Genomic DNA, 16,044 nt, shown 5'->3' with positions numbered 1-16,044 from the left:
GGAAAGAAAGAAAATACTGATATTTAAGGGCTAGGCAGAGAAAGAGCAACTACGAAAGGAGAATGAGAAAGATTGCCAATTCTAGTACTCAGAGAATGCTATCATGAACGGCCCACGTACTTGCCATATTTGGATGAAATTTGTTAGTTGGAGTGAACAAGGCAAAGGAATATGTACCTTTTCCGTTTCTCTTAAGTTTATACTAGGCTCTATCGTAAGTTTGTTCAGCAGAAAATAGTGTGCCTGGGATGTTTTTGTAGTTACGTGCAGAATCTACTTTGTTGTGATTTAATGATATAAATTTAATACATTGTCACGATATTAAATTATTCCTCAAATGCATCTCTTATTTTTTGCAAAACTGTTGTCTCTATATATAACATGTTTGTTATTACAGATCAATCTCAACGAGGTAGCCTCTTCACTCTCTTTTTGAACAATCCTCTAATGGCCTTCCTATTTGTCTCTGGATTGTCAAGCATGCGCAGAGGCCTATGGGAAAAGTGTCAAGAATATCTTCGAAAAATCAACCGCGATATTGCCCAGCTACTGACCCATTCACGTTCAATAGGTACCCTACTAATCTAACTGCACACTTAACATACTATAACGGTTCTTAAATTTTTGAAATTGTTTGAATTTTTAAAGGTATTTGTTGAAGGCAGGAAAGTTGAGAAGGTTTTCCTGATCTTTCTTCCCCTTGCAATGTGTTTTCCTTTTAAGCATCTTTTTACTGTCATCTTTCTCCTTTTTGCAGATCAGGCATTTCTCCAGTTTTTTGGAGATGAGTTTCTTCGCTTGCTCCTCACAAGATTTATCTTTTGTTCAGCCACCATGAGGATGCACAAGATTTTTCGGGTAGGCAAAGAATATTATTAATGACCAATTTTACCATTTTAGGAATTTAAGAATCATGTATTATATTTTATTAAATATGTTATATTAAATACAATTTGAATAGATCCAAAGGCATATTACAAATGAATATGTAACATAGAATGATGACCAATATAAGATACATCTGAAAACTCAACATCCAGTTTAAGAAGTAGAACATTTTCATTACCTTTTAGGCCCTTCCCAGGTCCTCTCTCTCTCTCAAATGAAATTAAAATCTTGAACTTTATACTCATCATTCATCTTTATGGTTTTGCCACATGTGTTTGGATTCCTGCACAGCATATGGATGGATCCACGTTGTATGTATTCTTCTACAGCTTGCTCTTTGTTCACCTGCTATTTTATTCCTGAGACTGAGCCAAGTTGATGACAACTGTAGCTTTCATTCATTTGTTTTCACTGCCCTATAGGATTCCATTGTTTGGCTGTATATCAAAAATTTCTCATCTATTCTACTGATGATGGACATTTAGGTTGTTTCCAGTTTTTTATTATTGTAAACAATGCCACTGTAAAACCTTCTATCAGTTCCCTGGTACACACATGTAAGACTTTCTATGGGGACTATACCTACAGTGGAATATGAGGTCAGATGATGTAAGTATCTTCAACTTTACTAGGTGATGCCAGACGGTTTTTCAAAGTGGTCGTCTCAGTTTACGCTCAGCAGCAGTATGTAAGAGTTATTGTTGCTCTAGTCCTCTCCAGCCCGTGTTGCGGTCTTACTTTATATCATGTATGCCTAATGGGTATAAAGTCATAGCTCACTGTGGCTTTAATTTTTATTTCTGAGATTGCTTTGAGGTTGAGCAACTTTTCACATATTGTTCTGTGTTCTTTTTCTTTAATTTTTTTTAGTGTTCATTTATTTTATTTTTTTTAATGTTTTTATTTATTTTTGAGACAGAGAGAGACAGAGCATGAGCAGGGGAGGGGCAGAGAGAGAGGGAGACACAGAATCTGAAGCAGGCTCCAGGCTCTGAGCTGCCAGCACAGAGCCCGATGCGGGGCTCGAACTCAGAGTGTGAGGTCATGACCTGAGCTGAAGTCGGACGCTTAACCGACTGAGCCACCCAGGTGCCCCGATGTTCGTTTATTTTTGAGAGAGAGTGAGAGACAAAGTGTGAGCAGGGGAGGAACAGAGAGACAGGTAGACACAGAATCCGAAGCAGGCTCCAGGTTCTGAGCCTGATGGGGGGCTCAAACTCACAAACCAGTCATGACCTGAGCTGAAGTAGGACGCTCAACCGACTGAGCCACCCAGGTGCCCCTCTGTGTTCTTGTTTGTGAAGAGTGTGTTCAGATCTTTGGCCCATTTTGCTATTAAGTGGTTTGGTTTTTTTCTGTGAATTCGTGTAACAACATAACACTGTTCATTGACTTTTTAAAAATTTTAGCCATTATACTTTTCATTTCTATAAGTAACATTTGGTTCTTTTTCAGATATGCCTGAACATTTTTAAGTCTTTTGTAACTTTTAGTTTTAAAATATGTTGATTTTTTTCCGTTTTATTATGGTGATTTTAAACATGAAAAAAATTGTACAGTGAATATCCATATATATACACTAGCTAGATTCTTCAGCTAAACATTTTGGTATATTTGCTTTGGAATATTTGTCCATTTACCCATTCCTCTTTCCATTCATCAGTTTATCTCATTTTTTGATGCATTTTGAAATAAATGGTAGACATCAATAGCCTTTACCTCCAAACACTTCATCATGCATATGAATAACTGACATAGGGGTGCCTGGGTGGCTCAGTCAGTTAAGATTAAGCGTCTGACTTCGGCTCAGGTCATGATCTCACGGCTCGTGAGTTTGAGCCCCGCGTTGGGCTCTGTGCTGACAGAGCCAGGAGCCTGCTTCAGATTCAGTGTCCCTCTCTCACTCTGCCCCTCCCCCGCTCATGCTCTGTCTCTCTCAAAAATAAATAAACATTAAAAAATGTTAAATAAATAAATAAATGACATATATATACTCTTTCTTTTTAATTTTTTAAATTTATTTATTTACTTTGAGAGAGAGTAAGCACAGGAGGGGCAGATAGAGAGAGGGAGAGAGAGGATCCCTAGCAAATTCCACACTGTCAGCAAAGAGCCAAATGTGGGGCTCGAACTCACGAACCGTGGGATCATGACCTGAGACAAAATCAAGAGTCGGATGGTTAACTAACCGAACCACCCAGGTGCCCCTATATATTCTTTTTTTTTTTTTTTTGTAATGTTTATTCATTTTTTGAAACAGAGAGACAGAGACAGAGTGCGAGCAGGGGAGGAGTAGAGAGACTTGGGGGGACACAGAATCTGAAGCAGGCTCCAGGCTCCAAGCTGTCAGCAGAGAGCCCGACAAGGGGCTTGAACCCACAAACCATGAGATCATGACCTGAGCCGAAGTTGGACACTTAACCGATTGACCCACTCAGGCACCCCTATTCTTTCTTTAATGTAAAGTTCATGTACACTGAAGTGCACAAAACTAACCTGTGCTATGAGGTGCATTTTGACAAATACATATACCTGTGTAACTCAAACCAATCACATTATACAACATAGCACCAGTCCAGATAATTCTCTCTACACCCTTTTCCAATCTGTCCAGTACCCATTACCCCAGAGGCAATGCTATTTTTATTATGTTCACTCTAACTTAGTTTTACCTATTCATAAAGTTGAATTATACAGTATAGATTCTTTTGCGTAAACTTTCTTTGACCAAACATGTTGTTCTTGAGATTAATCCATGTTTCATGTATAAGTAGCTCGTTCCTCTTTACCACTGAGTAGTAATCCATTGTCTGAAAATACCACAGTTTATTTAGGCCTTCTCCCTTTGATGAACACCTGGGCAGTTTTAAATTTTTGACTACTATAAATAAAGTGGCTATGAACATTCTTGTACAAGTCTGCTCAGACATATGTTTTGAATTTTCTTCGTCATAGAGTATGTATGTGTTTACTTTTGTAAGAAACTGCCAGACTTCTTCTTAGAGTATTTGTACCATTTTATATTTCCAGCAACAGTATATAACAAAAGTTTCTTTATATCCTTGCCAACATTTGGTGTTGCCAGTCTTAAATTTCAACCATTTTTGTGGATTTATAGTGTTTTCTCATTGTAGTTGGAATTTGCATTTCACTGAATAATGTGATGTTCATTAATAATGTGATATTAGACATCTTTTCATGTACTTACCAGCTATATTTTGCTGTATTCACTGGTTGCCTTTTTTCTTTTCTTAACAGTGGCTTTTGAAGACTAAACTTTTAAATTTGTGATGAAGTTTCAACTAACCAATTTTTTTTTCTTTCTTTGTGGCTTGTTTTATCCAAGAAATGCTCGCCTATTCCAAAGTCACAAAGATTTTTTCTAAGTGTGCTTCTAGTTTTAATAGCTTTAGTGTTTACATTTAGGTCTGTGATCTATTTTGAGTTACTTTGGTTTACAGTGTGAGGTAAAGGTTAATGGTACTTTCTTTCGTATGGATATGAACTATTTTAGTATAGTTTGTTGAAAAGATTATCCTTTTTGCATTGAGTTACTGGTGTAACATTTTTGAAAATCTCTCAACCGTGTATGTATAGAGATATTTCTGGACTCTAAATTCTGTTCCATTGACCTATAGCATTTTTCTGCAATACGCTACTGCCTTGGTTATTCTAGTTTTATACTAATTCTTAAAATCCTATATGTGAACCCCCCTCAAGTTTAAGCCTTTTGGTTGTTCTGGTTCCTTTGCATATCTATTTGAAATTTAGCATCAGCTTCACATTTTCAATGGGACTGTATTTAATCTTTCTAACCGATCTGTGGTGAATTGTATTTTCATAATATTGAGTCTTCCAGTCAGTGACTGTGGTATATTGCCCCATTTATTTAGGTCTTTCGTTTCTCTCAGCAGCGTTTTGTGGTTCTCGTCTTACAGGTCTTACATGTATCTTAATAAATTTATTCCAGAGAATTTCAAGTTTAGTGATGTACTGTAAATAGAACTGTATTTTTTATTTCATTTTCGAATTATTTTTTGCTAATATATAGAAATACTGCTGTTTTTAACATTGTTGTTTCCTTGCAGTCTTGCTGAATTGAAATATTAGTTCAGTTAGCTTTTTTATACATTCGTTAAGATTTCATATGTACATGATCCTGTCACCATCAAGTAAAAACAGTTTAAAAAAAATTTTTTTAATGTTTATTTATTTTGAGAAGGAGATAGAGTATGAGCCAGAGAGGGGCAAAGAGAGAGGGAGACCACAATCTGAAGCAGACTCCGGGCTCTGAGCTGTCAGCACAGAGCCCAATGCAGGGCTCGATCTCATGAACCACTAGATCATGACCTGAGCCGAAGTTGAACGCCTAACCAACTGAACCACCCACACACCCCAAGCAAGAACAGTTTTACGTCTTCGTTTCCAATCTATATGCCTTTTATTATGATGGGCTTTTGTTTGTTTTGTTTTTATTTTTGTGCTTTATTTCAGGGTTAGGTCTTCTGGTAAAATGTTGACTAGAAATAGTGAGAATGGATATCCTTACCTTGTTCCTGATTTGGGGGAAAAATATTTAGTCTTTTGCCATAAATTCTGATGTTGACTATTGGTTTTTCATAAATGCCCTATTTAGGTTGATGGAGCCCCCTTCTCTGTTCCTAATCTGCTGAGTCTTTTTATCAGAAAGATTGTCAAATACTTTTTTGCTTCATTAATTGACCCGATATATATTAATTCTGTTAACATGATGAATAGCATTGATTGATTTTTCTAATAGTAAGTTCAGCCTTGTATATCTGAGTTAATGGTATCTTATGGTCATGTATTACGCTTTTGCATTGCTGGATTCAGTTTGCTAGCATTTCATTGTGGATCTTTGCATCTGTTGTCATGAATGAATATGGTACTTCATTTTCCATTCTTGTAATGTCTTTGTGGGGGTTTGTTATCAGGGTATTCCTGACTTCATAAATTGAGTTGGGATGTTGGGACACCTAAGTGGCTCAGTCGGTTAAGCATCCAACTTCAGCTCAGGTCATGATCTCATGGTTCGTGGGTTTGAGTCCCTCATCAGGCTCTGTGCTGACATCTCAGAGCCTAGAGCCTGCTTCAGGTTCTGTGTCTCCCTCGCTCTCTGCTCCTCCCCTGCTCGTAATCTGTCTCTCTCTCTCTCAAAAATAAATAAACATTAAAAAAATAAAAATAAATAAAATGAGTTGGGATGTGTTTCATTTTTCTCTCTTTCTTAAAGCTTCTTTAGGATTGATATTATTTCTTCCTTGAAAGATTGATGATAGCATTTATCAGTGAAGCCATCTGGACCTGGGGTTTTCTTTTGTGGAAGGTTTTAAATTAATGAATTCAATTTCAAAAGCTGTTCATGTTTTCTGTTTTTCTTAGTTGTTGTTTTTTTTCAATTTTTTTTTTTAACATTTGTTCATTTTTTGAGAGACAGAGAGAGATAGAGCACAAGCAGGGGAGAGGCAGAGACAGAGGGAGACACAGAATCTGAAGCAGGCTCCAGGCTCTGAACTGTCAGCACAGAGCCTGACACGGGGGCTCAAACTCACAAACTGTGACATCATGACCTGAGCCGAAATTGGCCACTTAAACCGACTGAGCCACCCAGGCACCCCAGTTTTGTTTTTTAATGTTTTCTTTTTAAGTTTTTAATGTTTATTTATTATTTTGAGAAGGACAGAGACAGATGTGAGTGGGGGAGGGGCAGAGAGAGAGACACAGAATCTGAAACAGGCTCCAGACTCTGAGCTTTCAGCACAGAGCCCGACGCAGGGCTTGAACTCTCGGACCACGAGATCATGACCTGAGCCGAAGTCAGGTGCTTAACCAACTGAGCCACCCAGGCACCCCTATTTAATTATTTTTGAGAGAGAGAGGGAGACAGAATCTCAAGCAGACTCCGTGCTGTCAGCACAGTCTGATGTGGGGCTCTGAACTCACCAACCATGAGATCACAACCTGAGCCAAAATCAAGAGTCGGATAGATGATCAACCAAATGAACCACCCACGCTCCCCTGTTTTTCTTATTGGTTAATTTTAGGGACTCTAAAATTGTACGTGGATTTCTTTTTTTCCTTTTTTTTTAAGATTTTATTTTTCAAGTTATATCTACACCCGGTGTGGAGCTCGAACTTTCAACTCCGAAATCCAAAAAAAAAAAAAAAAAAAGAGTTGCATGCTCTACTAACTGAGCCAACCAGGCACCCTGTAAAGTTATACGTGAATTTTCAACTATGCTGACGTTGACACTCCTAACCTCAGCATTGTTCAAGAGTCAACTGTATGCTAACTAATTTGGATGTAAATTATAAAAAAAATTTTTTAATTAAATAAAAAAATATTAAAAAAAAATAAAGCAAACAGCAGAAATATGAACACTGAATTTAACCGACCAGAAAATAAGAAAATCACCTACAAACCCTTGCAGGAGACATCTATTTCAGCAAGGCAGAGAATTGTGGACCCTTTATGTGATGAAATATGTAAGTAAAGATATGTGGGTCTGTGTATGGATGCAAAGTGATTAAATTGGGTACTTACTGTTAAAAAAAAAGTCAACTGTACTTTCATTTTATTTATTTAGCTATCTTTTTTTTAACTTAACTTTATTTTTTATTTTTTAAAATTTACATCCAAATTAGTATATAGTGAAGCAATGATTTCAGAAGTAAATTCCTTAATGCCCCTTACCCATTTAGCCCATCCCCCCTCCCACAACCCCTCCAGCAACCCTGAGTTTGTTCTCCATATTTATGAGTCTCTTTTGTTTTGTCCCCCTCCCTGTTTTTGTATTATTTTTGTTTCCCTTCCCTTATGTTCATCTGTTTTGTCTCTTAAAGTCCTCATGTGAGTGAAGTCATATGATTTTTGTCTTTCTCTGACTAATTTCTCTTAGCATAATACCCTCCAATTCCATCCACGTAGTTGCAAATGGCAAGATTTCATTCTTTTTGATTGCCGAGTAATACTCCATTGTATATATATACCACATTTTCTTTATCCATTCATCCATCAATGGACATATGGGCTCTTTCCATCCTTTGGCTATTGTGAATAGTGCTGCTATAAACATGGGGGTGCATGTGTCCCTTCAAAACAGCACACCTGTATCCCTTGGATAAATGCCTAGTAGTGCAATTGCTGGGTTGTAGGGTAGTTCTATTTTTAGTTTTTTGAGGAACCTCCATACTATTTTCCAGAGTGACTGCACCAGCTTGCATTCCCACCAACAATGCAAGAGAGATCCTCTTTCTCCACATCCTCGCCAACATCTGTTGTTGCCTGAGTTGTTAATGTTAGCCATTCTGACAGGGGTGAAGTGGTATCTCATTGTGGTTTTGATTTGTATTTCCCTAATGATGAGTGTTGTTGAGCATTTTTTTCATGTGTCGGTTGGCCACCTGGATGTCTTCTTTGGAGAAGTGTCCATTCATGCCTTTTGCCCATTTCTTCACTGGATTATTTGTTTTTTGGGTGTTGAGTTTGATAAGTTCTTTGTAGATTTTGGATACTAACCATTTATCTGATACGTCATTTGCAAATATCTTCTCCCATTCTGTCGGTTGTCTTTTAGTTTTAATGATTGTTTCCTTCACTGTGCAGAAGCTTTTTATTTTGATGAGGTCCCAGGAGTTCATTTTTGCTTTTGTTTCCCTTGCCTCTGGAGACGTGTTGAGTAAGAAATTGCTGCGGGCAAGATCAAAGAGGTTTTTGCCTGCTTTCTCTTCGAGGACTTTGATGGCTTCCTGTCTTACGTTGAGGTCTTTCATCCACTTTGAGTTTATTTTTGTGTATGGTGTAAGAAAGTGGTCCAGGTTCATTCTTCTGCATGTCGCTGTCCAGTTTTCCCAGCACCACTTGCTAAAGAGAATGTCTTTATTCCATTGGATATTCTTTCCTGCTTTGTCAAAGATTAGTTGCCCATACGTTTGTGGGTCCATTTCTGGGTTCTCTATTCTATTCCATTGATCTGAGTGTCTGTTCTTGTGCCAGTACCATACTGTCTTGATGATTACAGCTTTGTAGTATAGCTTGAAGTCTGGGATTGCGATGCCTCCTGCTTTGGTTTTCTTTTTCAAGATTGCTTTGGCTATTCGGGGTCTTTTCTGATTCCATACAAATTTTAGGATTATTTGTTCTAGCTCTGTGAAGAATGCTGGTGTTACTTTGATAGGGATTGCGTTGAATATGTAGATTGCTTTGGGTAATATCGACATTTTAACAATATTTGTTCTTCCTATCCATGAGCATGGAATCTTTTTCCATTTCTTTGTGTCTTCTTCAATTTCTTTCATAAGCTTTCTATAGTTTTCAGTGTATGGATTTTTCACCTCTTTGGTTAGATTTATTCCTAGGTATTTTATGGTTTATCTATCTTTTTTTTTTTTAAATGACCGTCATAACTTTGACATTTATTTATTTATTTATTTATTTTTAATATTTATTTTTGGGAGAGCACAAGCGGGGGAGGGGCACAGAGTAGGGGACAGAGGATCCAAAGCAGGCTCTGCACTGACAGTGACGGCATTGAGCCCAATGTGGGTCTCAAACTCACAAACCATGAGATCATGACCTGAGCCAAAGTCGGGCACTCAACTCACTGAGCTGCCCAAGTGCCCAACTGTACTTTCATTTTAAGTTCCTCTTTTAATTTCTATATTTTTAAGCTAAGATCTGAAAACTTTTCTCTCTTCTTTTTAAAAAAAATTTTTTTAATGTTTATTTGTCATTGAGAGACAGAGCACCAGCAGGGGAGGGGCAGAGAAAGAGGGAGACACAGAATCTGAAGCAGACTCCAGGCTCTGAGCTGTCAGCACAGAGCCCTATGCAGGGCTTGAACTCACAAACCAGGAGATCATGACCTGAGCCGAAGTCGGGTGCTCAACTGAGTGAGCTACCCAAGTGCCCCAACTGTACATTCATTTTAAGTTGCCCTTTTAATTTCTGTATTTTTTATCTTAGATCTGAAACCTTTTTTCTCTTCTAATACAAGTACTTACCTTTAAAGCACTGCTTTAGTTGTATGATTTAAATAATTTTAAGTTTAGGGGTGCCTGGGTGGCTCAGTTGGTTAAACGTCCGACTTCAGCTCAGGTCATGATCCCGTGGTTTGTGAGTTCAAGCCCCGCGTCACGCTCTGTGCTAACAGCTCAGAGCCTGGAGCCTGCTTCAGATTCTATGTCTTCCTCTCTCTCTGCCCTACCCCCCTACTCGTGCTCAGTCTCTCTCTCTCTCTCTCAAAAATAAATAAACATTAAAAAAATTTAAAAATACGGTTATTAAATAATTTTAAGTTCATTGAGACGTGTTTATGACTCCGCATATGAATTATTTTGATGAAGGTTCTATCTGTGCTTGAAAAGAATGGGTATTCTGTTATTAGATGGAGTTATATATAAATGTCAGTTCATTCAATTTGTTATTGAACTGTTTGAAGCAGTGTTAAGTCCTCTGTATTCTCACTGATTTTCTGTCTGCTTGTTCTATCCCTAACAGGGGAATATCTAAACCTCTAATTATCATTGTGAATTGGTTGGTTTCTCATTTCGCTTTTGTTTTTTGCTTGTGCATTTTGAAGCTGTTTTTATTTTTATTTGTTTTATGTTTATTTATTTTGGGAGAGAGAGTACAAGTGAGGGAGGGTCAGAGAGAGAGGGAGAGAGAATCCCAAGCAGGCTCGGCGCTGACAGTGCAGAGCCCAACGTGGAACTCGAGCTTGCGAACAATGAGATCGTGATCTGAGCCGAAACCAAGAGTTGGACGCTTAACCAACTGAGCCACCCAGGCGCCCCTGAAGTTGAGTTCATACATATGTAGGGTTGTTATATCTTCTTGTTGAAATTACCCCTTCATTTATGAAATGTCTGTTGTTATGTGTGGCAATATTCCTTGATCTGTAGTCTATTTGGTTTATATTAATATGACCATACCTGTTTTCTCCTGGTTTGTGTTTGCATGACCAATATTTTTTCATCCTTTAACCTATGGCTCTCTTTATATTTATTTGAAGTGGATTTCTTTTCAATAGCATTAGTTAGGTCTTGCTTTTTTTTCTAGTTTGACAATCTCTACCTTTCCTTTGACATTTTTTAGTTTTGAATTATGTTTATATTAAATGTAATTTTTAGGGGCACCGGGGTGGCTCAGTCAGTTAAGCATTCAACTTCAGCTCAGGTCATAATCTCACGGTTTGTGAGTTCGAGCCGCATGTCGGGCTCTGTGCTGACAGCTTGGAGCCTGGAGCCTGCTTCAGATTCTGTGTCTCCCTCTCTGTCTTCCCCTCCCCCACTCGCACTCTGTCTCTCTCTCAAAAATAAATAAACATTAAATAAATAAATAAATAAATGTAATTTTTAACATAGCTTGACTTAAATAAATGCTGTTATTTAGGGGCGCCTATGTGGCTCAGTCAGTTGAACATCTGACTTTGGCTCAGGTCATGATCTCATGGTTCGTGAGTTCGAGCCCTACATCGGCCTCTGTAGTGACAGTTCGGAGCCTGGAGCCTGCTTCAGATTCTGTGTCCCCCTCTCTCTCTGTCCCTCCCCTACTCATGCTCTGTCTCACTCACTCTCTCAAGAATAAGCATTAAAAAAAAAATTTAAATATGTTATTATTTATTCTCTATTTGTCCTAACTGTGGTTTGTACCTTTTTTCTTTCTCTGCTGCCTTTATCTTCATTTGAATTAATTGAGGTTTGGTTTGGTTTTTGTCTTAGAATTTTATGTTAACATCACTAATGATTTATCTCTGTTGTTTTACTTCTGTGTGTGTGTGTTTATTTATTTCTTATTTTATTTCTTTCTGTACTTGATTTTCCATCTGATATCATTTTTCTTACTATAGAATTTCTGTATCATTTCTTTTTTTAAAAATGTTTATTTATTTATTTTTGAGAGAGAGTGTAAGCACAAGCAGGGGAGGGGCAGAGAGAGAGGGAAAGGGAGATGCAGAGTCTGAAACCGACTCCAGGCTCTGAGCTACCAGCACTGATCCTGATGTGGGGCTTGAACCCATGAACCATGAGATCATGACATGAGCCAAAGTTGGACGCTCAACTGACTGAGTTACTCAGGCGCCCCTTTCATCACTTCTTATAGTGCAGTTCTGGTGGTGATTAGTTCTTTCATTATTTATTTCTCTGAAACAGTCCTTATGTTACTCTTGATTTTTTTTTAACCATGGGTTATGTAGGAATATGTTGTTTTGTATCTAAATATTCAAGTTATCATTATCTTACTGATTTCTCTGTTAATTCCTTTGTGGTCAAGTAATATACCTAATATGGTTTGAGTCCTTTTAAGTTACTGAGACTTGCTTTATCATCCAGATTGTCATCTATTATGGTAAATGTTCTATGGGCACTTGAAATAAACATACATGCTGCTACTGTCATATTGTCAGATGAAGAGTTTTGTAAATATCTGTTATAATGTAGTTCACAGTTTTTGTATTGTTACTGATTTTCTGAATGCCGTTCTATTAATTACTGTGATTTGTAATTCATCTTTTCTTTTTTCTCTGAGTAATTTTAAGATTTTCTCTTCATATTGATTTCCTATAATTTGGTAATTGTGTACCTTGATAGGGTTTTCATTCTTTCTTTTTTTCTTGGGGTTCCTTGAGCATCTTGGATCTATGGAATAGTTTTGGAATATTTTGGAATACTTGGTTTATTCAAATATTTTTCTCTCTTCCTCCATTGTCTCTAGAACTTAGTTACATATATATTAGACAACCTGTTACTAACCTTCTGATCACTTCATTTGCTCCTCATTAAAAAAAAGTCTCTTTCTGTTTCAGTTTCTATTGCTGTGTCTTCAAGTTCACTGATGTTTTCTTCCACAGCATCTAATATGCTGTTAATCCTTTCCATTTAGTTTTTCATTTCAGGAATTACATTTTTCTCATTCCTAGAAGTTCTGTTTGATTCTTTTAATATTTCCCATTTCTCTTCTCATTTTCTTTTCTTTGTGCCCTTAAATGTATGTGTAAGAGCTAAAGTCCTTGTCTGCCAATACTATATTCTCTATCATTTACAGCTTTGTTTTTATGACTTTTCCTACTGGTTAGGGGTTTTGTATTACTAATTTTTTGTATGTTTAGTAATTTTTCTTAGAGTGTGTGCATTGTGAGTTTTATGATGTTGAATTCTAGACTTTGTTGTCTTTCTTTAAAGAATGTTGGACTTTATTCTAGCAGGAGTTAAATCACTTGCACATTTCTTTGACTTGTTTTGTTTTGTTGTTTTTTTGAGAGGTCACAAGTGAATGAAGGGCAGGGAGAGAGGGAGAAGGAGAGAGAGAGAGAGAATCCCATGAGGGGCAGAGAGAGAGGGAGAGAAACAGAGAGAAGCAGGGCTCACCTGAAGTGGGACTCATGTTCACCCAAAGCAGGGCTCTTGTTCACCCCATGTCACCTGAAGTGGGGCTGTAGCTCACCTGAAGCAGGGCATAAGCTCACCCAAAGTGGGACATGAACTCACCCCATATGGGACTCTAACAAACCATGAGATCATGACCTGAGCTGAACTCAGATCCTTAACCAACTGAGCCACCCAAGCACCCCTCTTTGACCTTTTCATGGCTTGTTTTCAAGCTTTTTAAGGTAGATTTTAGAGTAATGTTAGCTTATCAATATACAACAAGGGATGATGTTTCTGGGATGTCTTTCATATGTCCTCTGTTTCCACAGATAAATCTTCTCTACTCTAGGAGGTGTTTGGTCAGAATTCAAACATCTCTCAGCCCTGTGTGAGCTGAGAGAATTGTTCACCTTACAATAGTCCACCAGTAGTTCTTGTTTTTTGGTTTTTTCTTCTTTTAGGGGTTTAGAACATTTCTTTTTTTGTCTCTCCTCATAATATTTAGTGTGGTAATACAAAAATGTGGTCTTTATAATTGTAATGAGTAAAGCCTACAAGCTGAAGAGAGATAAAAGTGACATTTGAGTATATGAAGTGTCATGTGGGATGCATAGAAAAGTAGTGACTTATTTCTCCAGGGAATTTTAAATGAGTGGCAAAATTATAATATATAGAAATTACCAAGTAAAGAAGAATTTCCAAGTGAGAACAACCTGATATTTAAAATTCTCTTTCTTTTGCTTCCATGCAATTACAAAAAGTTGGTTTTTTTCCCTTTTTCTTTGACTATTCCTTTTTTTTTTTTCCTGCTATTATTTCTTCTCCCTTTCTAGGGACTCTTTTTTTTTTTTTTTTCCATCATTCTCTTTGCTAATATTTTCAGACATCTCATCCATTTTCTTGGTTTAATATTTATCTCCATGCAGATTATATGCGTGTTTACATATACTGGTCACACCTGTCTTCCGAGATGCAGACTTGAATTTTCGAATTCCTGTTGAGGGGCAGTTCAATTTGTATTACCCTATTACTTCCAATAAATATACCAAAAACCTGAAGCTTTATACTCTCTCCAAATTATTTCCTCTCTTCTCTTTTTCTCTCAATGGATCCCGGCTCTTGTCTTGTCACCTGTTCCTAAAGCCTTACAGTCAGCCATATTTGATACCTCCGTCATATAAGTAATTGCCAAGCCTCATTAATTTGCCTTTTTCAGTGCTTCTCATGTCTTTCCTCTCATTCTGAGTTCTGCTGTAACATCTATTTATTCATTCATTTAACAATTACTTGTTAAAATCCTGTATGTGCAAGGACTTTTTCCATAACAAGTAGGAATTATATGATTTCTACAAGTAACAGAATGCTCAGAAATGATAGGACCCAATAAGTACTTGTGAAATGACTCACTAAATGAATATATTAGGTTGAACTATGTGAAACTGTCATTTTTTAAGGTCACAGCGGCCAAATGTCAGCAATTTCATATGTCCAACAGATACACTACTATTAAGAATCATACTAATATGAAGGAAAGAAATACATACTAAGTTATTTCTAATGCTGTTAATGTTGTATATAACTTCTTTCATTAAACTATAAAACTTGACTTTTCTCTTCTTTGCCTACCAGGAAACGCGAAATTATCCAGAATCATACCCACAACTGCCGAGGGATGAAACAGTGGAAAACCCTCATCTCCAGAAGCACATTCTGGAATTAGCGTCCATTCTGGATGTTCGAAACGTGTTCCTCGAGAGTACCATAGATGACTATTAAAACAAAAACCCTCTTGTTGAAACAATTTTTCATTTGCCACAGATTTTACATGGTGCAGTTTTATAATGTGATGACAGACACATAGTGGTGTTACTTAGTTTTAATTTTTTTAATTTAAGGCCACCATTTTAAAAACAAACAAAAAATTGGTCAAACTTTTAGGGTAACCGTTTTAAAATACAGTCTTTCAAGTCTTTTAAAAAACTCAATTAATCTTGGAATTTTTACTTTTCAGTTTTGAGGTACAGCTGCTTACCTCCAACATTTAACCCTACACACAAACAGTCACTGTTCTCACCCTCAGAAGAGTAAATCATTTATTTTTATATAATGAGGAAAATCCAGCTCTTATACTTGGACCTTAAATGTGTGGATTTAGGAAATATCTCATTGTTCACAAAGATGAAACTAGCCAGCATGGACTATTAAAAATCAAGAACAGAGTCTTTCCATAATATTTCTTTTCATTCCAACTTAGTAGGGTAGTCAAATGTATGATTCTTTGAAGAATAATCGAGGCAATTTTTGAAATCATTTAATTCATTAAATACTGTCACAATTTCGGAAACTGTATAGGATCGATTTGCATCTTAAATTTTTAATTGGAGTCTTACGATGATAAATATCACTTGGAATGTGTGATCCCTGTGTTATCATGAGCTATGCTGGCATATTTTGTTTTCTTTGTAATCTGAATACTGGAAATGACAAAAAGTATTTCAGTCAGAAAATCAGATTGTTGGTTTCATAATACGATTTTTCCATGAGGAATTCTATTTAAACTCTTAATTCATGATATCAGGTTTAAAGATTATCCAGATTGAAGGCTGTGGCATATAGTACAGAGTTTCTAATCTTTTTGCCTAGTTCACATTTATGAAACTTCAAAGTCAGAGACGTCAGTAATTTTAGTTGGGGGCAACTGAATTGTTTAGCTTAAAATGGAAGTAACTTTTGCATTGACAATTTGGAAATAAGATTTTTAAGAAC

General features: G+C 36.8%; 1 protein-coding gene across 2 annotated transcripts in view; it reads left to right on the top strand.

The window, feature by feature from the left end:
- Nucleotides 1-15,121, top strand: part of SCAI (suppressor of cancer cell invasion) — a 144,681-nt gene extending 129,560 nt beyond the window's left edge. The window contains exons 16-18 of one of the 2 annotated variants that reach the window (XM_042913622.1): nt 398-571; nt 758-858; nt 14,908-15,121. In XM_042913622.1, the coding sequence (XP_042769556.1) occupies nt 398-571; nt 758-858; nt 14,908-15,054 (422 nt within the window). In that variant the 3' untranslated portion in view covers nt 15,055-15,121. Of the gene's footprint in view, nt 1-397; nt 572-757; nt 859-14,907 lie in introns of those variants that run through there. The other variant, XR_006196007.1, reaches the window with a different exon arrangement.
- The last annotated feature ends 923 nt before the right edge of the window (nt 15,122-16,044 follow it).

This window comes from Panthera leo, chromosome D4 (genome assembly GCF_018350215.1).
Source record: "Panthera leo isolate Ple1 chromosome D4, P.leo_Ple1_pat1.1, whole genome shotgun sequence".
Classification (NCBI taxonomy): domain Eukaryota; kingdom Metazoa; phylum Chordata; class Mammalia; order Carnivora; family Felidae; genus Panthera; species Panthera leo.
The sequence above is the reverse complement of the archived record's forward strand: the minus strand, read 5'-3'. Positions and strand labels throughout refer to the sequence as shown.